The following is a 23912-nucleotide window of genomic DNA, read 5'->3' on the forward strand; positions in this document are numbered from 1 at the left end:
TTTTTTAAAGATTTATAAAAAAATTGAAATATTTTGTAACATATACAAAATCAAATTGAAAGGTCAAACAATAAAAAATCAAACAAATACCAAAATTGTCGATTATAGCGAACAAAAAATTAAATTAACAACTCTCACCATCACTCTCAGAGCAGCAAAAAGAATTGATAGGCTATTAAGTCTTTCCAATAAAAATTTTCTCATTATTGACATATTTCCTAATTTAGATGTAGCTTTTTTTAAATTGTCGTCAATTAATGTCGCTGCATATAAATGTTGGCTGAAGATCATAGAAACGGGGGAAATAATTTCAGAGGAGCAAGGATACGAAATCTATCAACAAAAAAAGAAGGAGGAGAATTCATTAAGAGAAAATATTCTTAAACAAGTGTATGAATCGGCGGAATATGAATCGGCGGAATATTATTACATTGATGAAGAATCACCAAGATACTATCCTGATAACGACAATCCTGATAACGAAGAATCACCAAGATATTATGCCAATAACGAAGAATCTATTCTTCCTATGGATGAATCTTAACTCTTTCCTCTGCTTCTTTTCTCTCTTCTTCTCTTCCTTCTTCGTTATTTTCCTCCTTTCCTCCCTTCTTCTCTTTCTTCTTCGCTCGTATTCTCCCTCTCTTCTTTTTCTCCTTTTTCGCTCTTTTCTTCCCTTCTTTCCTTCTTCTCTCCTTCTTCGTTCTTTTCCTCCCTTCCCTTTCCTTCCTCCTTCCTTTTCCTCTTTCATTTCCCTTCCCTTCCATTCCTCCTTCCTTTTCCTCTTTAATTTCACCAGTAGAATCCATTATTTTTTTGATTTTTTGTTCCTCGGCACTTGGTACTGATTTCATCCATTTCTTTGGCTCTCTTTTGACGCTTTCTTTCACGTTCATGTTTAAGTCATTGTTTGGGTGTTTTTCTCCTTTTGTTATTTCATTTCTCGGGTTAGTACTTTGATATCCATTTTATTATAATTTTTAAATGTAAAAGTTTATGCGAAGCGCATGGGAATTTTATATCTGATTTTTTTATCTTAATTTTTATAGTCGTCATCTTTACTTTAAAGTACAAAATTAGAAATACAATCGCCACTGGTTACAAACCTGGATATACTGAAAACTCGTTATATCGAACCAAATAGTGCAGAACTATTTATTCAAAACTCGTGTTTGTTTGATCAAATATATTATATACTGAATGATCACGTGAATTAAAATTGGATAATCTTTTTCTTTATCGGAATACAAAATTTAAAAAAAAACCCGATATTAACACAATATATCAACAAAGAAAAAGGACCTTTCCGTTCATTATTTTTGGAATAAGAAGGCGTGAATGCAAGTTAGTATTTTAATGAAATTCTTCTTGAACTTAATCTCTTGAACTTAATGCATGAAATTCTTCTAATATATATTTATTTCTTTTATTTCTTAGTTTTGATGGAAAAATTGATGACCTTGATATGTTAATTTCTAGCTGATATTAACGCGTATGGATATGTTCATATTGAGGATGAAATGCTAGAAGGTGGACTTACTGATGAAGAAATTGTTGATAGGGTATGAATACAAAAATGAAATAACTTATTTATACCAGAAAAAGTTACTTTGGCAGTAGTTAAAAGATTTATAAACGAATCTATAAGATTTTTATACGCAGAAGTGGGTAAAGAATTAAATAATATAATATAATAATAAAGATAATTCATAATTCACCTTAATTATTTTTAATCATGTGATTTGATTTTATTGGTAGAATTTATATACCGCGTTATATCCAGTGACGACCGCAATCTCAATTTTATTAATCGAAAAAAATAAGTAGTACCAAGAAAATTCTCAGAAAATTTTCTTGATGATCGCAATTAATTGGATTTAAATTTAAAAATTGTCAATCGTAATTTCAATTTCAATTTCAATTTATTTATTAATCAGCCTTTGAAAAATAAGGCCCATCAATTTCTAAAAATAGCTAAACGCGAATTTAATTTTAATGATTATTCTGTTATATTAACAAAATTGATCAATTTGCGCTTTTTTCTAACAATAATAGTTGGATAATATAAAATAGATAGTCATAACGCTATTATGTAATAATAAAAGAGTGATTTCTAATTAAACTCAATTCCAATTGTTTGTTTATAAATTCTAATCGTTTGATTGTGACGTAAATCATGATCATCTTCCGATTTCTGAAACTATTTTCACAAATATATACTGTATTGATATTGATGGACTGAAATTTAAAATGCCCCATGATTTTTTAGAAAACAACTTATTAGCATAGCGGCCAATCACAAAGATAGCACTGAAAATATAAGATCAGCTGATACTAACAACTGTGATCTGTATATGGTGATTAAGACCGATTAGAATCACGATTGTTAAGAAAAATTCTTGGGAATTTTTCTTGATACTGCTTATTTTATAGCTGTTTTCAAAAAGGTGTGTTCAAATGATTTTCATCATGTATATATATGGGAAATCAGGAAATCAGAAATCAGATTACAAATCAAATTTAAACTTTTTTTTTATCTTTTTATCGAAACTTCATTATTTATATAACCCGTAAAAAAAAATAAAATTTTTATCTTTTTATCAAAACTACTTTCGTTTTCATTATTTATATAACCCGTAAAAAAAATAAAAATAAAGAATCTTTTATTAATAATGGCCGATACACAAGGTATAAAGCTCAGGTATAAAAGAGGAACTTGCTTTGGATGCCAAAAATGTTTATATTGTGGAGTTGATTTACAGCAACAAAAGTGCAAATGTAAAACTTCTACGATACCTAATAAAAAAAATCGAACTACTGCTGTCAAGTATGCTTTTACACAAATTTTTAGTCCTGATTGGACAAAAGATAAATTTTCTTTTATTCAAGAGAAAGCGCTGAAATATAATTATTTGATAAACCTGAAAAATACTTTCAACCTTTCACTTTGTTCAAAGTGTAACAACACCTTATCAAGATTAACTCCCAAAAATTCTAAAAACATCAAATCTATAGTGAAATCAACCGAAACTCTTCCTAATCTAGAAGTATCTCAGAATACACAATTAAAGCCAGAAGTATATGATCTTACTATATTAGATGGAGCATCAACACAAAATTCATTGGAGACTTTAGAATCTGATAAAAATAGTGAAGATAATGCATATTCTGCTGATGATGACTTTGAATACGAGTTTCAATATGGAATCTTTATAAAATTGGATGGAAAGCTTCAACCAGCTAAATGGTATAAAGTTGTAGTGTCTGGGATAGACGAGTTTCTTGCAGAGATTCATACCAATGTAGTCACGTTAACACAAAAGGAGTCAATCGAAGCATGTGACTATCATGTAGCATTCAAATCAGAAAAAGCCCTAGGAGCTGGAACTCAATTAGTTGATGCTCAGGATTTTCAGAAATTCTGTTTAGATTATTCTAAGTTCAAAAAGAGAAACACCAATATGGGAATCTTCATAACTATCAAATCTCAAGATCTAAATAAAAATAAACGTAAAAAGAAGGTAGTATATTTATTTGTAAGTTTTAATTTTAATCTTGATTGAACTAAAACTAACTTATATTGTTTAGGATATTTGTTCTGAAACTGAGACTGATATAGATAATCCTGCTGAAAAGCATAAAAATAAAAATCGGGTTTCAAAAACATCTAGTCTTACATCAGAAGAAACACAAATAGCAAAAAATGTTTCAGAAATTCGTACTATTAACCATTGCAACATTCATAATCGGGCTTGTTTAAACAGAGATAATAGTAAAGAAAATCATGTTGAAATTACTTTTATGATGCTTTCAATTTGGGCATCTGAAATGGTAATTTTGTTATTACACCATATAAAATAAATAAGAGCATTTATTTATTTTATTATTAATTACAGAATAAAGGATTGGCAACACCAACGAATCCACCAACACATCCATTATTTGCATACCGGAATCCATCTAAAACAAAACCATCTTATTTACAACCATCAGCAAAAAATTCACTTTTACCATCAAGCTCATACATACCGTTTTCATTATACAATTCATTGCAAATGTTTTCAGCACCTTATACTGCTCATGTTTTAGAACAAACACCTATCATGATTACAAAATTACCTACGATTAGCGATTTCTTAAAACAAATAGATGACAATGAAGGTACAAATAATTATTATCAGAGTTTTTTAGAAGGATTAGAAAAGCAAAGGATTTCAGTGCGAATACTTTCAAAGTTATCAATGGAAGAATTTAAAATATGTGGAGTAGACACTATCGGCGTACAAAAAACTCTTCTTGATTATGCTAAAAGATATAATAATATTTCATTATACAACTAATCCTTTAATGTAAATTCTTTATTTGTAACCTGATCCATTAAAAAATGCATTAGAAAGTGATGGAAAGATTTGAGAGCAAGCAACTAATAAAGGATATATCGGGTCTGAACAGCTTTCTATGAAATAATTATATTTTCTCAAATAACTTTTTATGTATGAAAAAGCATTTTCAATAGGATTAAGATCTGGTGAATATGGTGGGAGAAATTCTACACGTACACCAAATGCATCCAAATATTCTAGTAATCCATCATCATGATGGATTCTTGCATTATCTAAAATTAGAACACTTCTTGCTTGTGGATATGAATTCATCTGAGGCAACTAAAAAATAATAAATTGGATTATTTAATTGTTAATAAAAATAATAAAGTCAAATTATTACATACCACTTGAGAAATTACAAATTCCTTAAATTTCTCCTTCATACAACCACCTTCCATAATGTCCACAGCAATAATACCATCTAAAGAAAGTGCTGGTAGAAGTGTATAATGCTTCCCACGAATAAATACAACTTTTTTAATGGCTCTTGTATTGATTTCTGAATAACCATATCTACGCGAAATTGTTCGATCATCTTTTGCTGATTCGTCTAAGAAAATTAGTTATTCACGTTGGTATTGAATTCCTATACGTGCCATAAAGGCACTGCGAAGTAATTCATTACGTTCTTTGGCTATTTTGTGTAGCTAAAAATAAATAAATATATGAGAAAACTTGTTATATTTGCATGATATAAAATGAGATAAAAACCTTCTTTCGTGTTATTCCACAATATGCCAATGATTTCCAAAGTGTAGGAATAGAAACATGTTTACCACTTTGGACTTCCATTTCCTGGACAATTTCACCAAGATACAAATCTGCATTTGTCTGAACTATACCCCGCAGTATCTGTTTATAAAATTTTATTAGTTACATAACAAAATTATAGCTATATATGTTATCAATACCTACATTCATGTCATTACAATCGAAAGTTTTGCGTCGTCCTGGTATTTTTCTCCAGGGGTTTTCTACAGTTTCCCACTTTATATACAAGTGAAGTATTTTGTTTATTAGGCTTATACTGACATAAAGAATTTCGGAAATTCTTCTCTTAGAATAGCCATCATTTTTAAGATATATTATACGCCACTTCAAATCACTACTGTATGTTGGAGGCATTTTGAAAAAGAAACCTTTAAATTTTTACGAAAATATTGAGATTAATTCGATTTTAGCTTGATATAAGGTTCAAGACAGGGTTGTAGTAACAATATTCACCAGGAAATCTTTATTGTTACAAAGTTTAATATCAGGACAAAGTTTTGAAAAGGGCGAAAATCTTGGAAATCACGCGATTTTCCCATGATATAATGATCTACATCTGAACACACCTTTTTGAAAACAGCTATAAAGTTTAAAGACCGATTAGCAAACTGAAATCACGATTTCAAGAAAAATTCTCGCGAATTTTTCTTGATACCGCTTATTTTTAAAGTTTAAATAAATTGAAATCACGATTTTTTAAGAAAAATTCTCGCGAATTTTTCTTGATGCTGCTTATTTTAAAGTTTAAAGACCGATTAGCAAACTGAAATCACGATTTCAAGAAAAATTCTCGCGAATTTTTCTTGATACCGCTTATTTTTAAAGTTTAAATAAATTGAAATCACGATTTTTTAAGAAAAATTCTCGCGAATTTTTCTTGATGCTGCTTATTTTAAAGTTTAAAGACCGATTAGTAAACTGAAATCACGATTTCAAGAAAAATTCTTGCGAATTTTTCTTGATACCGCTTATTTTTAAAGTTTAAATAAATTGAAATCACGATTTTTTAAGAAAAATTCTCGCGAATTTTTCTTGATACTGCTTATTTTAAAGTTTAAAGACCGATTAGCAAACTGAAATCACGATTTCAAGAAAAATTCTCGCAAATTTTTCTTGATGCTGCTTATTTCCAATTAGCAAACTGAAATCACGATTTCAAGAAAAATTCTCGCGAATTTTTCTTGATACCGCTTATTTTTAAAGTTTAAATAAATTGAAATCACGATTTTTTTAGAAAAATTCTCACGAATTTTTCTTGATACTGCTTATTTTAAAGTTTAAAGACCGATTAGTAAACTGAAATCACGATTTCAAGAAAAATTCTTGCGAATTTTTCTTGATACCGCTTATTTTTAAAGTTTAAATAAATTGAAATTACGATTTTTTAAGAAAAATTCTCGCGAATTTTTCTTGATACTGCTTATTTTAAAGTTTAAAGACCGATTAGCAAACGGAAATCACGATTTCAAGAAAAATTCTCGCGAATTTTTCTTGATACCGCTTATTTTTAAAGTTTAAAGACTGATTAGTAAACTAAGATCACGATTTTAAGAAAAATTCTCACGAATTTTTCTTGATACAGACTGATTAGTAAATTGAAATCACGATTTTTAAATATGATTGTCTATATTTGACTAACTTTAATAATGATTGATCATTTTGTTAGAATTGTTAATTTTAGATACATAGTATGATATTATCGATACTTTTGCAATTGTAACGGATTTTGAAATCTATTATAAAATAGTTTTTTTTAGTTAAATAAATCATTTCAACTTTTTAGTAACTTTAGATAGTATAGAGTTATATTTGTGATCGAATTTTCTTTGTTAACGGTACACGTTTCTCTAGAGTCATACCATAGATAATATAGAGTCATATTTGTGATCGAATTTTCTTTGTTAACGGTACGCGTTTCTCTAGAATCACGATTGTTCACAATTTAGTTACCCTAGATAGTATAGAGTCATATTTGTGATCGAATTTTCTTTGTTAACGGTACGCGTTTCTCTGAGTCACGATTATTCATAAATAAATGTGATTGAATTTTCTGTTAATAGTACGCGTTTCTCCATCATTCATACATTTTGCATTTATCATTTACGTATTCTTTCTTATTTTTACGTGTTCTCATTCATATTCGTATGTTTACGTCAAAAAAATGAATCAACAAGAAGAAATTTCCTTGATCAAAAAACAAAATGAACTCATCTTGGAAAGATTAAAGTATGATAGATTTTTTATAAGAATAAATTTAAATGAATATTATTACTAATGAGTTATTTTTTAAAGTTCTCTAGATGATGGTACTTTTGCTGCGTTGTCTACAAATATTCGCAGACCTTCTACGTCATCCACAACCTCCCCCGTTGACGTGTCATCTTTATCAGCTCGTGAAAATATTCACAGATCTTCTACGTCATCCACAACCTTTCCCATTGACGTGTCATCTTTATCAACTCATGGAAATTCTCGCAGACCCTCTACGTCGTCCACAACCTCTCCTGTTGATGTGTCATCTTTATCAGCTCGTGGAAATATTCGCAGATCCTCTACGTCGTCCACAACCTTCCCCGTTGACGTAAGTTATTAATATAAGTCTAATTATACTTTTTTAAAAAAAAATTCAATTTTGTAGAAAAACTAAAAAAACTAATAATGTATGATATGTATGATTAAAAGACACACAATAAAAGTTTTGTTGCAAAACCGAAAAAAAAATACATATCTAAGTTAGATATGATAAGTACGTTAGATATAACGAATGAAATGTATACGTTGTGTATGGTACGTATATACATTAAATAATAATTCAATTTGGGGGTGATGAAAACAAGTACAGTATGGAATCCTATGTATGTATGTATGGTGACCTATGTATGGATGTATGGTGGCTCATGTATAGTATATTACTATTGTGATAACTATACCGAATGAAAATTAACACCATACATACCATACATTGACCACCATACATACATACATAGGATTCCATACTGTACTTGTTTTCTATATAATCATTGAATTGGGGTTGAATTTTCATACAAACAAGGCTTTTTGTAATAAATTAATAATCAATAAAACTAGTCGTCAATGAGAATATGTGCAGATTATCATCTTGATTATAATTTGTCATCTAAAAACATACACAAAAATATTTTATTTAAAATAATCGAAAAGGTATTTATTTTTATTTACTTTAATCAATATGTTTATAGAATAAATATATAATATTTATAAAATAATTTTATAATTATTTTTTTTTAGTTTAAAATATAAACTAAGGATCTTAACATTTCGCTTGGATACAATGATTGGTTTGCATACGAGCTATTAAAAAAACACGTTCAGCACGTTCGTAAGTATCTCTTTTTTTATTAATATAATACAAATTAAATATGATTTTTTAAAAAATCAAAAAATATAATTTATATTTATATAATCAAAGGCGACCACAAAGCAAAAACAATAAATGGATATTTCACGAAAAGAACCTGAAGTAGAGGTGAGGAGAAGCTAGTGGAAAAAAATGTAGAAGAAAGCGGTGGTGATGAAGAAGAGAGAGAAAGTGAAGGTGAAGAAGCAGCAGCAGAAATTGAAATTCGGGATGATTTCAATTCTAAAGAAGCAGCAGCAGAAATTGAAGTTCAGGATGATTCCGATTCTAAAGAAGCAGCAGCAGAAATTGAAATTCAGGATGATTTTGATTCTGATATAGACGAAGATTTAGAACGTCAACTCTTAAATTTATTTTGTAAAAGATATAAAAAAACAGGCAGAACAGATAGTAGTAAGGATGAAGAATTAGAACGCAATCTTATACGTGAAATAAGAAGTAAGTATGAGCGTAAAAAGAGGGAGAGGCAACTACAATAACAAAAAATACTACTACAACAACAACAACGAAAACAGCAGCAGGAAGAAAAAGAAAAAGAAATTGAAGAAAAAGAAAATGAAATAGAAGAAAAGAAAAATGAAACAGCGACAAGTAATAATTTTTCTGTATATTAATTAATTAATTTAAGTATTAAAAATAACTTATTTTTATCATTTTTTCTTAAGAAGGTAGACGTACTTTACGCAAAAGAAAAGTGACAGCCAATAAGGCCAATAAAAAAGCGAGGGCCAATAAAAAAAGATAATGAAAAAAATAAAAGGTAAATAACTTTACGCAAAAGGACAGTGATGGCCAATAAAAAAGATAATGAAATAACCTTACGCAAAAGGACAGTGATAGCCAATAAAAAAGATAATAAAAAAATAAAAAATAAAAAGTAAATAGTTAAATATGTTTGTAATAAACAACTCATTTTTATAAAAAAAATTATTAATGAACTGAAATAAATAATAATAGTAATTTTTATATTTAATTGGCTTTTGAACCTTAAGAAAATTCGCGAGAATTTTTCTTATCGGGATTTCAATTTACTTAAACTTTAAAATGAGCAGTATTAAGAAAAATTTGTGAGAATTTTTCTTGAAATTGGGATTTTAGTTTGCGAATTTTTCTTGATACTGCTCATTTTAGTTTACTAACCGGTCTTTAAACTTTAAAAATAAGCGATATCAAGAAAAATTTGTGAGAATTTTTCTTAAAATCAGAATTTCAATTTACTAATCGGTCTTTAAACTTTAAAAATAAGCAGTATCAAGAAAAATTCGTGAGAATTTTTCTTGAAATCGTGATTTCAGTTTGCTAATCAGTCTTTAAACTTTAAAATAAGCAGCATCAAGAAAAATTCACGAGAATTTTTCTTAAAATCGTAATTTCAATTTATTTAAACTTTAAAAATAAGCGGTATCAAGAAAAATTTGCGAGAATTTTTCTTGAAATCATGATTTCAGTTTACTAATCGGTCTTTAAACTTTAAAATAAGCAGCATCAAGAAAAATTCGCGAGAATTTTTCTTAAAAAATCGTAATTTCAATTTATTTAAACTTTAAAAATAAGCAGTATCAAGAAAAATTCGCAAGAATTTTTCTTGAAATCGTGATTTTAATTTATTTATTAGTCAGTCTTTTAAACTTTAAAATAAGCAATATCAAGAAAAATTCGCGAGAATTTTTCTTGAAATCGTGATTTCAATTTATTGGTTAGTATCTCTAATAGTCTCCGGATTCTTGTTTTTTCGTTATTAATTTCTTCTTTTTATACGTGGAGCTCAACTATTTTCAGATTTTAACAACCGAACTATCAATCTAATCGCTCGCGACTTGACTGTTTGGCATTATAACGAACAAATTTTATTATTTTGAATAAAATTAAATCTATACCATAATAGATTAATAGATGTTGTAATGCAATTTCGAATATATTATTATATCTTACAAAAATTCATATCTACAATATCGGCATAAACCCGGATATATATATATCATGTGATTTAATCGCTTTCATTCATAGATTATGATTGGATAATTATCACATGGATGCCGATCATTTGTTTGTTTTTGCATGCACGCGAATGATATAAATTGGGAAAAATACAAACTGTTTCTCTTTTACTCTTTATTTTTTATTTTGCTTTTTACTCGAAGTATTATCTCAAATATTGCACTTATTTATTTATTTCATTTTTTTTATAGAAGAAAATTTTAAACGATACCAAATAAAAGGTTGCCTAATAGATATAAAAAGAAATACATTTCACAAAAAAGAAAATATTTAACGTTTATGAAGTAATATTTTTTTAAACTTAAATATAATTAATTGTATTATTCTTTATTACTAATTTTTTATCTTGTCTTTTTGAACTTTTCTAAAATAGATTTATTTATAATTTAATAAAATAGGTACAGTTACTTTTATTTTTGGTCTTTATTGCTATTAATTGTATCGCTACTAATTGTATCTTTTTTTTTATCATTACTAATTGTATCTTTCTTTCATCGCTACTAATTGTATCTTTCTTTTATCGCTACTAATTTTTTATCATTACTAATTTTCTTCTTTTTATCACTATTAATTTTTTTTCTTTTTATCACTACTAATTATATCTTTCTTTCATTGCTACTAATTTTTCTTCTTTTTACCACTACTAATTGTATCTTTCTTCTATTGTTACTAATTATATCTTTTTTTTATCACTACTAATTTTTCTTCTATCGCTACTAATTGTATCTTCTTTTTATCACTAATAATTTTTCTTCTTTTTATTACTACTAAATGTATCTTTCTTCTATTGTTACTAATTATATCTTTTTTTTATCACTACTAATTTTTCTTCTATTGCTATTAATTGTATCTTCTTTTTATCACTAATAATTTTTCTTCCTTTTATTACTACTAATTGTATCTTTTTTTCATCGTTACTAATTGTATCTTTTTTTTTATTACTGCTAATTTTTCTTCTTTTTATCACTACTAATTGTATCTCTTTTTATCACTTCTTTTTTTATAACTACTAATTCTTTCTTTTTTTATTTTCTCTATATTTAATTATAATAATTTTATTACTATAATAGAAGTATTCTTTTATTAGATTTTAATTACACAAATTATTAATTGCATATCAATTTAAATAATAAATTATCTGTTATATTTATTTATACATTATATTATTAATAAAATAAAAACATTCTATGTAAATACGTGTACTAATGGTATATTTTTAATATGTAAACATACGGATTGCTGGGATATCATGCTGTTTGCAAATTAATCAAAGTAGGAAACGTACGGTTCACACTGGGATATCGTGCTGTTCGCAAATTAATCAAAGTAGGAAACGTACGGTTCACACTGGATATTGTGCTGTTTGCAAATTAATCAAAGTGGGAAATGTACGGTGCACACCGGGATATCGTGCTGTTCGCAAATTAATCAAAGTGGGAAACGTACGGTGCACACTGGGATATCGTGCTGTTCGCAAATTAATCAAAGTGGGAAACGTATAGTTCACACTGGGATATCGTGCTGTTCGCAAATTAATCAACAGTGGGAAACGTACGGTTCACACCGGGATATCGTACTGTTCGCAAATTAATCAACAGTGGGAAACGTACGGTTCACACCGGAATATCGTGCTGTTTGCAAATTAATCAACAGTGCGAAACGTACGGTTCACACTGGGATATCGTGCTGTTCGCAAATTAATCAACAGTGGGAAACGTACGGTTCACACCGGGATATCGTGCTGTTCGCAAATTAATCAACAGTGGGAAACGTACGGTTCACACTGCCATATCATTCTTTATGTCAGTATAATTTTCACGTTAAACATATGTGCGTTAATACAATATGTATGATACGGTGTGCAGAATACCGAATATATACCGTATGTGTAATACGATAATAATACATTATTCATACTGTAAAGATACTGATCGCAAAATACAGTTATACCGTATAATAACAGTATGTATATTTTTTTATAGGGTTGGTAGTACAAGTCCCGTGATGCTGATCACATTTTTCTGAAAATGGCGATAAAAAAAAGTTTTGAAAGAGTTTCGAAATTTACCTAGAATATCGGTATCCACACCAGAACCGATTTTTTTTTGCAAAAAAAAAACAAAAAAAAAACGTTTTTTAGTTAAAAAACATTTTTTTTTAAGAAAGTTTCAAAATTTTCCGAAATTTTACCTAGAAAACGGTATTCATACCAGAACCAATTCCTAAACAAAAAAATATTTAAAAAAACGTTTTTTAGTTATAAAACGTTTTTCTTAAGAAAGTTTCAAAAATCCTTCAAAACTTCACCTAAGGAAACGGTATTCACGCCAGAACCGATTTTCTACAAAAATAAATAAAAAAAACATTTTTTACTATTAAAAAATGTTTTTTTTATAAGAAAGTTTTGAAAATCTTTTGAAACTTTACCTGGGAAATAGTATCCACGCCAGAACTAATTCCCTAAATAAAAAATACAATAAAAAAGACGTTTTTTAGTATAAAAATGTATTTTTTGAAAAAAGTTTCAAAAATCCTTCAAAACTTTACCTGGAAAATGGTATCTACGCTGGAACCGATTTTCTGCAAAAAAAATATTAAAAAAAATGTTTTTTATTGTTAAAAAACGTTTTTTTATAAAAAAGTTTTGAAAATCTTTCAAAATTTCACTTAGGAAAACAGTATTCATACCAGAACCGATTTTCTTCATAAAGTATAAAAAAGAAAATTTTAAAACTTTTTTGATTTAATAAAAAGTTACCGAATTCAATGTGAAGAACTAAGGTGTAAGAAAGGGAAGAGAAAAGGACAAAGAGAAGGAAGGAAGCGAAAAGTTTAAAAAGTTTAAAAAAGTTTGTTTAAAAGACTTGTAAAATGTCGATATAGATCATCTGATGATTTCAGTTATTTACCAACTGATTTGGCGAATTATTACCAATTAGTTATTAATTTTTACCGTTTGGCAAATTTGGCAAAATTGTGTTGATTTATATGACCAATTGGTATAATTTTACTGAATGATCTTAAAGGAACAATTTTTCATATAACAATCAGTATAAGTTGATTTTTCACTAAAAGACTAAACAAGTATTCGTTTAACAATCAGTATCAGTCAATTTGTGATTGATTTTACCAATTTTTGCCATTAGTCAAAAAATGTGACGAATCACATGACTAATCGGCAAAAATTATGCCAAAAGTTCTTAACAGTCGAAAGTTTTGATTTTGACCAGTGAAGGTTAATGAAAAAATTAATAAAGTTATTAAAAATTCAGAGAATTTGACGCTTAGTGAGTTAAATTATTATTTTTTTTTTGTTATTTTATTTATTTTTTCAAATTTTTAAATATTATTTATTTGATTATTAAAGCTCTTGACAGATGGACGAACTTGAGGGGAATCTCTATTTATAACTATATAATTTTAACACCTATTTGGGAATAATATCTTTATGCTCTATGATTATTCAAGTGACCATCATACAGGAGAATTTCTCACAGATCAAATCATTGATATTATTAAATAAATTAACCTGAAAGAGTAACTGCATTAGTTACTGATAATGCTGCGAACTGTGTTAAAGCACAAGAAATAGTTACAAGTCAATTTCTGAACATTATTGACCTTCAATATATCACTCATTTCTTTAATTTAATAACTAAACATATAATGGGTACATTTAAATTACTATAAATTATTATAAATTATTTATCTTTGTATTTAATTTGTTATTTTTGTTTATTTTTTAGAACATAATTTAGTAAAACAAACGATCAAAGGTTGCAACATAATTACGTCATTTTTTAAATGATCTCATATCGCAGAAAGATTATTGACTAATGCCACTGCTACATTAAAAATTGAGGGGAAGAACTTAAGACATATTCTGAAATACGATGGACTTCTATGTATGAAGCTGCAAGTTCAGTATCACATTTACGAATTGCATTAGAACATGTAATTTTATTAATTTTTTCAATTATTATTATTTAAATTCAAAATAATCTTAAAATATTAACCATCAATTTATTTTATAGGTATTAATAAACAATCCTGACGAAATTACAAATAAAATTGTCAAACATTATCTTCGAAATTCAGATTTCTTTGCAAATGTTAACAAGTTAACCAAAGTTTTAAAGCTAATTAAAACCACAATCACTTTATTAGAGAGTGCAAGTACAAATCTTGCTGATTGTTTCATTCAATTAATTTTATTAGCAAACATTATTAAAAAGTTGCCTTCTTAAGAAATGGTAGAATTCTACCAATACTGCATCAAATCTTTTAACAAATATTGTGACAAATTCGATACAGAAATATATATTCTGGCATATTTTTTACATCCCAAATATTGGGGTTAGTAGAGTTTTAAATTTTAAAGAATTTTAATTTATTAAAATTTAAAAAATAATTTAATTAATAATTATTAATTAAATTTATGATTTTTATTCATACTAGGGCGAGGATTGAAAGCAGAATATTGGAAAATTATTACTGATATTGCCGTTCAAATTCACCTAAATAATGGTGGTAACCAAAAATCACGCAATCGACTTTTAGCACAAATTTGCAATTATGAATCAAATCATAATCCATATTATGAAAAGTTTGATAGCAGTCTTGAAACTATATATGAAACTGAAATTGGTTAATTTTGACCTCCGAAATGGTCAAAATGGTCAAAATGGTCAAAATGATTTCAACTTAAGCCCCTCCAAAAGTCAAAATAGTCGAAATTATGTCATAGTCATATGATTTTATAGTAAACAATAATATTAAAATTCAAAGTTAACGAATTTCGCATCCAGTGATTCGATTTTTATGGTCTTTACACAGTTGGATTCAGCTCATAGAGAGGATTCCAATGATATATATTTTCATATTTGTAGCATTAATATTAATGGAGTTAAATTTGGTATTAAATAGTCTTATAATTTTTATAGTAAACAATAATTTTAAAATTCAAAGTTAACGATCTCCGCATCCAGTGATTCGATTTTTATGATCTTTACGCAATTGGATTCAGCTAATAAAGAGAATTCCAATGACTTATATTTCATATCTGTAGCATCAATATTGATGAAGTTATTCACGTTTAAAATTTTATATTAAATTGTAATTATAAAAATCACATGACTATGATGTAATTTCGACTATTTTGACTTTAATTTTGACTTTTGACCTTCACAAGTCAAAATATTTCTACTTTTGGGCTTTAATTTCAACTTCATGTATACTTGAAACACCAATGAGTTGGTAGCTTTCAATTAAAGATAAATATAAATATCTTTCTAAATTAGCCTTAATGATATTTTCCATAACACCACATAGCGCGGGATGTGAGAGAGTTTTTTCTACACTTGGATGGTTATATGGTAAACAGCGCTAATGGTTAGAACTTTCAAAAGTCAAGAGTATGTCACAAATTTGTTCATTTTACATATCTAATATTAAAAATGAACTTGCTTATATTAGTCAACAATATACAGAAGACAAGATGTATGAAATGATTAATGATTCAACATTTTTACAATTTGAGAAAGAGGATGATAAAATTGATAGTAATGAAACACAATCAAAAAATAGAACCATTTTGAACATTTCTAATCACATAGTTCAGGTTTTAATTATTGAAAAGATGTTTAATTTGAAAACAGTGGGGAAAATTCTGAATAAGAATTCAGATAATGATGATACTAATAATGAAGTTGATAGTGAGAATAGTTCTATTGATAATAGTAATAGCACTAGTGATGATGGTAGTGAAAATGAATTGGAAAGTATCGAAAATCAACTCAACATTTATTAGATAATGATATGATTAAGGTTGCTTACTGAAACCTAGGGGTTTAGGCAAGGTGGCGTTTCGCCAAAAAGTGAAATTCTGCCGAAACTATATTAAAGTTATATTAAAAAACTGGCGAAACTTTGGAGAAAGACAAAACTGCTGAAACTTATTATAAATGCTGAAACTGCTGAAACTCTGCCGAAACTATAATAAATCTATAGTAAAATTTTGACAAAACTAATCGTAGGATTTTGAAGAAGTTTAGACAAGCAACCTTAAATATGATATTGATTTAGTTGAAGATACTTTATTATTATCATTTTGATTTAATGTATCAAGAAAATGAATGTTACAAAGGGTAATAAAAAATTATAAAATATAAAATTTAATAAAAACATATTTGTTTTTGTTGTTATATTTAATTTCTAACTAATTTTGGTTAGTTTATTAACAACTTTTATTTCAGATATAAATTTAGGTTTCAGAAATAAATCTTAGTTTCAGAAAGGATTTAGGTTACGGAATAAATTTAGACTATTAAATAAAAATCTGAAATATTTTAGATTTTAAAAAATAATTTCGCCTGACATCACTACTATATATTATATATATATTATATTACAAGTAAGGTTGCTTGTCGAAACCTTCTTAATAACTGCCGAAACCTATACAGAAAATGCTGAAACTATATTAAATCATATTAAAAATCCTGCCAAAACTTTGCCGAAATGCCGAAACCCCATTTGCTGAAACTGCCGAAACCCTGCCGAAACTATAGTAAACATATAGTAAAATCTTGCCGAAATTTATCGCAGGATTTTGGAGAGATTTTGGCAAGCAACCTTAATTACAAGTGTTGCTTGTTATAATAATATCTTAATAAACTGACATATGGTTATAACAACAAAATTATTAAAAACAAATTTTACTATATTTAAATTTGCTTGCTATAATGACATTATTATAAATATTAATATATAACGACTGTGATACAAAATTCTGATAAACTAATTTTATAAAGCCATAATCTAGCTTGAGATAATGACATCATAAATATAATAACAGTTATTATATAAATAATTATACTTGTATATTGCAATTTCTAATAATAAACTGTATTGCAAAATTTTAATTAAATATATAACAACATACTATACTATTTTATAAATATGTCATTATAAAAAAAAGCTTATTATAATGACATCTCGTTATAATGACAAAAATCTCTAGTTCTGAACATCATGTCATTATAACGAGCGGCACTTGTATAATTATTTCACTATCCAATAATCCAATTTATATAAACTTTTTTTTGTTTTGTAAACTTCTTTATGTTTTACAAAACAAAAAAAAAATCACTAAAATTTAACTGCTAGATAGTAAGTTAATCGCAAAAAAGCTTCTTAATAAATAAATTACTATATATTATTATAGAGTATTTAAATCTTACCAGTGGTGATTCTCACCAAAATTTTTTTTTTACTTTATTTTATAAACCTATTGTAATTTTTTAACAAAATTATTTAAAGTAATTTAATGTAATAAAGTTTTTATTTGCAAATTAAATACTAAAAGTTATATGTTTATAATGATATTTATAATGATTTATTAATTAAAAATATGTTTTATTGATTAAAAATATAAATATTAACAATTTTTTATTTATTTATGGAAATAATAGAAATAATGAAAATAAAATAAAGATAATATGCAATAATAAAAAGAAGAATAAGAAATAAAATATAATGAAAAAATAATGAATGAGGAATAATAAAAGAAATGAAGAAAAGAACAAAATAAATGAAGAGAAATAAAAAGTAATGAAAGAAGCAAAGGTGGAGTAAAAAAAATAAAAGAAAAAAAAAAGAGGTGAAAAAGTGATAAAAAAATGAAGGGAACGAAAAAAATAAAGGAGAGTAAAAAGGAATGAAAAAAATAAAAAGGAGTGAAAGGAACAAAAGAAAATGAAGACCTTTATAATATATTTTCAGCCCACTTAAAGACATAGAAAAAAATTTACCAACTTCTTTGTTAATTTCTAATCATTTGTATATGTGATATCAAAATTTATTTTTGGAAGGAATAAACAAAAGTCTGAAAACAGTAGAAACTCGATCATAGTTTAACAAAACAAGACTTCAAGAATTATTGTAAAATACGGAAAGTAAAAAGGAGTGAAAGAAATAAGGGATAAGCGAAAAGAAACAAAAAAAATGAAGTGAAGTGAAAAGAAATGAAAAAATAAGGAAATAAAAGTAACAATAAAAACAAAAGATAAAAGAACAGTAGGAAATAAAAAAATGAAAAAAACTAACCAACCAAATAAAAATAATAAAATAAGTTAGTAAGAAATGAAATATAATAGACAAAATAAAAAAAATAATAAAAAAAAAATAAAAAAAAAACATACCAAGAAGAACTAAGACCCTAAAAGAAAACCAAATAAGGAAGGAAATGTAAGGAATAAAATATAAGAAACGAAGTGTAAGAAACAAAATAAAAAAAAAATAAAACTTCAAAAAATCATGACTATGTAATACTAATCACATCTTAATTGCAAAGAACTGAAAAAAGTAAGAACATAAAGAGAATAAAATAAAGTTAGCAAGAAATAAAATATAAAAAAAAAAAAAAAAAAAAGAAAATTAAAGTTGGAAAAGTACTAAAAATAATAAACAAACAAACATTTATTAATGATGATGTAATTGTGTAATCAATCAAAAACATGGGTGTGATTGATAAAAATCACTGGTGATGATTTTTTGATATTCTCTATATTATAATACAATTATTTTAATATTCAATAATTCAATTTGCATAAACTTTTTTTTTATTTTGTAATTCTCTTTATTCTTTATAAAACAAAAAAAATTGGTTGAAATTGGACTTTTAAATGGTGAGATAATTTCAAAAAAAGCTTCTTAATAAACAAATTATATATTATTTACTATAAAAGATATACTATTACCATAAAAGGTATATTGTAACACCTGATTGCAGGACCTGACCCCTATCCACTTACTAAATCATGTAATTTCTGGCATGCTCCTTACAAGTAAAAAACCTGTATTATAAAAGTAAATATTGTATTATTTTTTTCATAAATTATATATATTATAAAGAATATCTATGCAAAGTTTTAAACTTCTACCATGTACTGTATATTTATTTCTACTATCAATTTTTAGTACGATTATTCAATTTTATCATATAATATATAGATTTATTAATTTTATTCCAATTGAAAATTTCAGATATTAATATATAGAATCTTTACAATAGAAAGATATGAAACTCAAAAAAAATTTTAATTTTACTTTATATGCTAATTATGTTTTTTTACTGAAATTAATGCAAATTTAATATTAATTTAATTTTTGATATTTTTTGAGTTTCATACCTTTCTATTGCAAAGACCCCAATTATCTTCAAATTTTATTTATAAATTTATCTTATTTTAATTTTTATATTTAATTTTTTTTAACCAAAACTAAGCATTATTGGTGTTTTATAAATAGTTTAAAACTTTAAATTAATATATGTTATTTTGATATTGCATCGATATTAAATTGATATTGAATCAATATCAAAATGATATCAAAATGATATTGCTTGAAAAACTTAAAGTTTCTGTAAAGTAGTATTATATTCTTTTAGAGTTACTTTTATAAAATTAAACAAAGAACTGTTTTTAGAATTGTTAATAAGTTATTTGACTTAACTACAAGTCTGTTATTATGCTAAAAAGTCATTTTTTTATAAAATATTACTGAAAATTTTTCTTGAAAAATTTGATCCATATGATTATCAGAAAGAGTTCAATATTTTGAATTATAATTTTAGTTATTATGATAATAAATTATACTATAAAAAATCATTATTAAAAGTATTAAAGTGAAATTCTAAATATATTATTATTTTACTTTTTATAAATAAATAAAATTTAAAAAAAGCATTATAAAACAAGATTATTTTTTTATTTAAAAATGATAATTTTTTTTTTCTTAAAATTAATAATAAATTAAATTAATAATAAATGATTATCTAAACTTTTTTTTATTAAATAAAAAAAAAAACAAAATCATAATTACAATATTTTAAATTATTAAAATTAAATTACAGAAAAAAATAAAAATGCATCATTTTTTTTTTATTAAGTTTTTTTTAAAAATTTTAATTATACAATTAAAATTGATTTTAAAAAAAATTGAAATCATGTAATTAGTAAATTTTTTAAAGAATTAATTTTTATAATACATAAACTGGTTTAATTTTAAAGGAATTTCTAATATTTTTTAATTATTGATAAAGAGTTTAATATAATTGTAAAAATAACAAATAAAATAAAAAAAAATGTAACAATAGATACAGATCACGTGAATGTGAAATTTTGTCCGAATTTAGAATATTTAATTCCGAATTAATGATAATTCCGGCCATATTTTTTTAACCCTCGAAGATTGTTAATAATTCCTTAGGTTTTATAGAGTTTTAACATTAAATGTATTAAATTTAATTCAGATCAGTACAAAAAAAATTTAGAAATTTTTTTGATCGTTAGGTTGAAAACTGGTTAATATTCTCCTTTTTTTTTAAAAAAAAAAAAAGAAAGATTATCGATTTTTTTAAAATAAAATTGCAACAGTAAATAATACTATTTGGAAAGGAAAGAAATATGTATTTGATCAGATTTTAAGTAAATATCTTAATTTTATTATTATGAACAAATATATATATATATATATATTTTTGTTCTGATGTTTGAAGCTAATTATCAAAATTTACTATTATCTGATATGTCTCTTGGATTCTAAAAAATTTTTGTAATATGGATATCATATTTTTAATTGCTATTTCAGTTAAATTGTTAAATTTTTTTAAGCAAGCAAAGTATTCTTCGTTCTACACCTCGCATATTCTGATCCATCCTTATCCTTTTAAATTTTGATCTATTTCAGAAATTCAGATTACAAAAAATGGAGGAAACTGAAGTAAGGAAAAAAAAACACAAATTCAAGATTCAAATCTTAAATTTTCTAAATTTCTTAATTACACGCATTAAAAACACTGTAATTTATAGAATTGAAAAAAAAATCACTTATTAAAAAGCAGATCGACTTTTTGTGTTGCATTTTAATACCATTATAATTAATAATTTGTTAAGTATTTTCATGGAAAGGATTTGAGATTATGAAAGAAGAATCCTGGTTAAATATTTCAGATAAAACGCAAAAGTAACGTGACATTGTATTATTTGTCCACTTACTTCTAATGCTTTTAAAGTTGATTAAGTAGATTGATACCCACTTGATGATTCTTATGTATCGAATTTCAACATTAAAAGTCCACTCCATAACGTTAAGAAAGTGAAGAATGCTGATAATAATCTTATATCTCGTTTCGAAATCATTAATTTCGGGGATAAAACTGAAGTAAAAACTTTTTCTGATTTGATAATTTTAAATTAAAGAAAATCAATTAATGAATGATAATGATTCATGAACAAGAATCGTCAACTAAAATAAAATATATATCGATATACCGAATTCCAAGATACCGAAATCCAATAAATCAAAGACACGAATTTCATACATTTATTAGAATTCAATTAAATTCAATTAAATTTCTTTCTTTTTTGAATCAATTGACATAATGTCATTTAATTTTATCTATAAGCATAATTTACATAATTTATCGCCTATAATAATAAATTAAATTGATGCTAAAGAAATTAAGAAACTTTTATTAAAGTAATTAATAAAATAATTATTTCAAATAACATACTATACCTTTCAAGATAAATATCGTCAGATAATTATACCGTCAAGTACAAATAATATCATGAACGTAAGTACTATGACTATGAGGTGTAGTAAGTACTATAAAAATTACGTATATATTACGCATATTACGCATATTACAATATTGCATATAATGCGTATATTGTACAACAACTAGAAACAACGTTAATTTGGTGCGATTTCTACCAATTAAGTTTGGATTTGATGATAAATCGTGGTCGAAAGAACAATATTTATTGGAACAAACCATGATTGTAACTTTTTGGTGTATTGGTTAGAGGAACGTAAAATTCATATCTATAATTCCGAATTCAGTTCTCACTATAAAATATTATATAAATTATAAATTAAAAATATTGAGTTATGGCCATTGAGTTTTTCAGACTATTGGCCAATATATAATAATGTAAGTTTATAAACATTGTTAACGTAATTAAAAAAGAATTATAAAGATTCAGTAATTTATCTTATTTTTAAAAAAAAAGACCTTTTTTTCTTAAAGTAATTTTTCGGAATTTTTTTTTTAAAAAAAAGAATCACGTTCATACACAATTGAATTAAATGCTTATTCTTGACAATGTTTTATTTTATCAAATATTTTTTTAATTGTATTATATAATTTAATTTTATCTTACCAATCCTTTTTTCATATTTCTCAAATTTAAAAAGGGAACAAATCGTATTTTCTACATAATCCATTATACAAGTATATATAATAAGTATATATAAGTACATTTATATATATATATATACATGTATATATACAGTATATATATAATATAATATACGTATAAATATGTAATAATTAATATACTAAATAGTTTCACATATTATGTGTACAATAATACTTAGTATATGAAATCTATTTTTAAAAAAAGGAATTGGGTTTAAAAATGTCCATTGTGACCTTAAGAGGTAAAACCCCGGATAACGGGTTATTTATTAAACTTGTACATAAAAAAAAAAACATTTATAAAAATAAACGCTAAACAAAGAAGTTGAAATAAACTTTTTCCTAAATTGTACGTGTATAAAAATAGTAAATTATTTACATAAAAAAAAAAAAAAATTAAAAATTTCCCTTCTTGATTAACTCATTCTAATAAATGAATTTAGTAGATAAGGAAAAAATCCGAAAAATTTTAATTATAATAAAAGACCATAACAGGAAAATAATAACTGTGAGATCATAAACTTTATTTTCACCAACCTCTTAAAAAGGGGCTTGAGACCGGTTACGAAGTTGCAATGAAAGTTTTTTTTATTTTATTATTAACCAAAATTATATAAATCAATAACATGATCTTCAACGCATTGTTCGTCCTTTATAAGGAGATCAAAAAGGAAAATTTATAAATAGATAAAAAGAAAAAAAAGCCATTTTTTTTTGTAAATCTCTCGAGTTTTATTTATATTTTCATTATAGAATGACAAATTACAAATATTATAAATTAAAATTTTCCTTTTATAATTAAAATGTATTATAACAACTATAATGATTATTATTGTGTTACTTTCTGAATTCGTCTAATTGATTAAAAATCACGTGATAATATAATAATCATCCTTTTGGTGGATGAATTGACATTTTTGAAATTGTTAATTGGATTACAAAAAGAGATAAAATTTTTTACATAGCCTGCAAATCAGGCGTAGAAGCTGTCATCTTGATTTATTTACATTATTTATTTGTGCTTAGAATATGTCATTTTTTTTTTATTGTTTGTAAAACGTGAAATGATCTTGTACCTTACCCTAATTAAAAATTTAAC

At 25.4% G+C, this 23912-nt stretch overlaps 4 protein-coding genes across 4 annotated transcripts; 2 read left to right on the forward strand and 2 right to left on the reverse strand.

Moving 5' to 3' along the window:
- Positions 1 to 527: 527 nt before the first annotated feature.
- Positions 528 to 896, reverse strand: OCT59_009117 (uncharacterized protein; the record flags this gene model as incomplete). The annotated part of the gene is made up of 1 exon (XM_066133326.1): positions 528 to 896. The coding sequence occupies one exon, from the start codon at positions 894 to 896 to the stop codon at positions 528 to 530; it is 369 nt and encodes a 122-aa protein (XP_065999776.1).
- Positions 897 to 2672: 1776 nt separating this feature from the next.
- Positions 2673 to 4340, forward strand: OCT59_009118 (uncharacterized protein; the record flags this gene model as incomplete). Its single annotated transcript, XM_066133327.1, has 3 exons — positions 2673 to 3521; positions 3589 to 3831; positions 3897 to 4340. 3 exons carry the CDS (start codon positions 2673 to 2675, stop codon positions 4338 to 4340), a joined length of 1536 nt encoding a protein of 511 aa, XP_065999777.1.
- A 344-nt stretch (positions 4341 to 4684) lies between these two features.
- On the reverse strand, positions 4685 to 5510 carry OCT59_009119 (uncharacterized protein; the record flags this gene model as incomplete). Its single annotated transcript, XM_066133328.1, has 4 exons — positions 4685 to 4935; positions 5011 to 5032; positions 5097 to 5237; positions 5301 to 5510. The coding sequence occupies 4 exons, from the start codon at positions 5508 to 5510 to the stop codon at positions 4685 to 4687; spliced, it is 624 nt and encodes a 207-aa protein (XP_065999778.1).
- Positions 5511 to 7317: 1807 nt separating this feature from the next.
- OCT59_009120 (uncharacterized protein) lies at positions 7318 to 9032 on the forward strand (the record flags this gene model as incomplete). Its single annotated transcript, XM_066133329.1, has 5 exons — positions 7318 to 7382; positions 7449 to 7737; positions 7839 to 7943; positions 8442 to 8514; positions 8692 to 9032. The coding sequence occupies 5 exons, from the start codon at positions 7318 to 7320 to the stop codon at positions 9030 to 9032; spliced, it is 873 nt and encodes a 290-aa protein (XP_065999779.1).
- Positions 9033 to 23912: the final 14880 nt, after the last annotated feature.

Source organism: Rhizophagus irregularis, chromosome 17, assembly GCF_026210795.1.
Source record: "Rhizophagus irregularis chromosome 17, complete sequence".
NCBI classification, from domain to species: Eukaryota; Fungi; Glomeromycota; class Glomeromycetes; order Glomerales; family Glomeraceae; genus Rhizophagus; species Rhizophagus irregularis.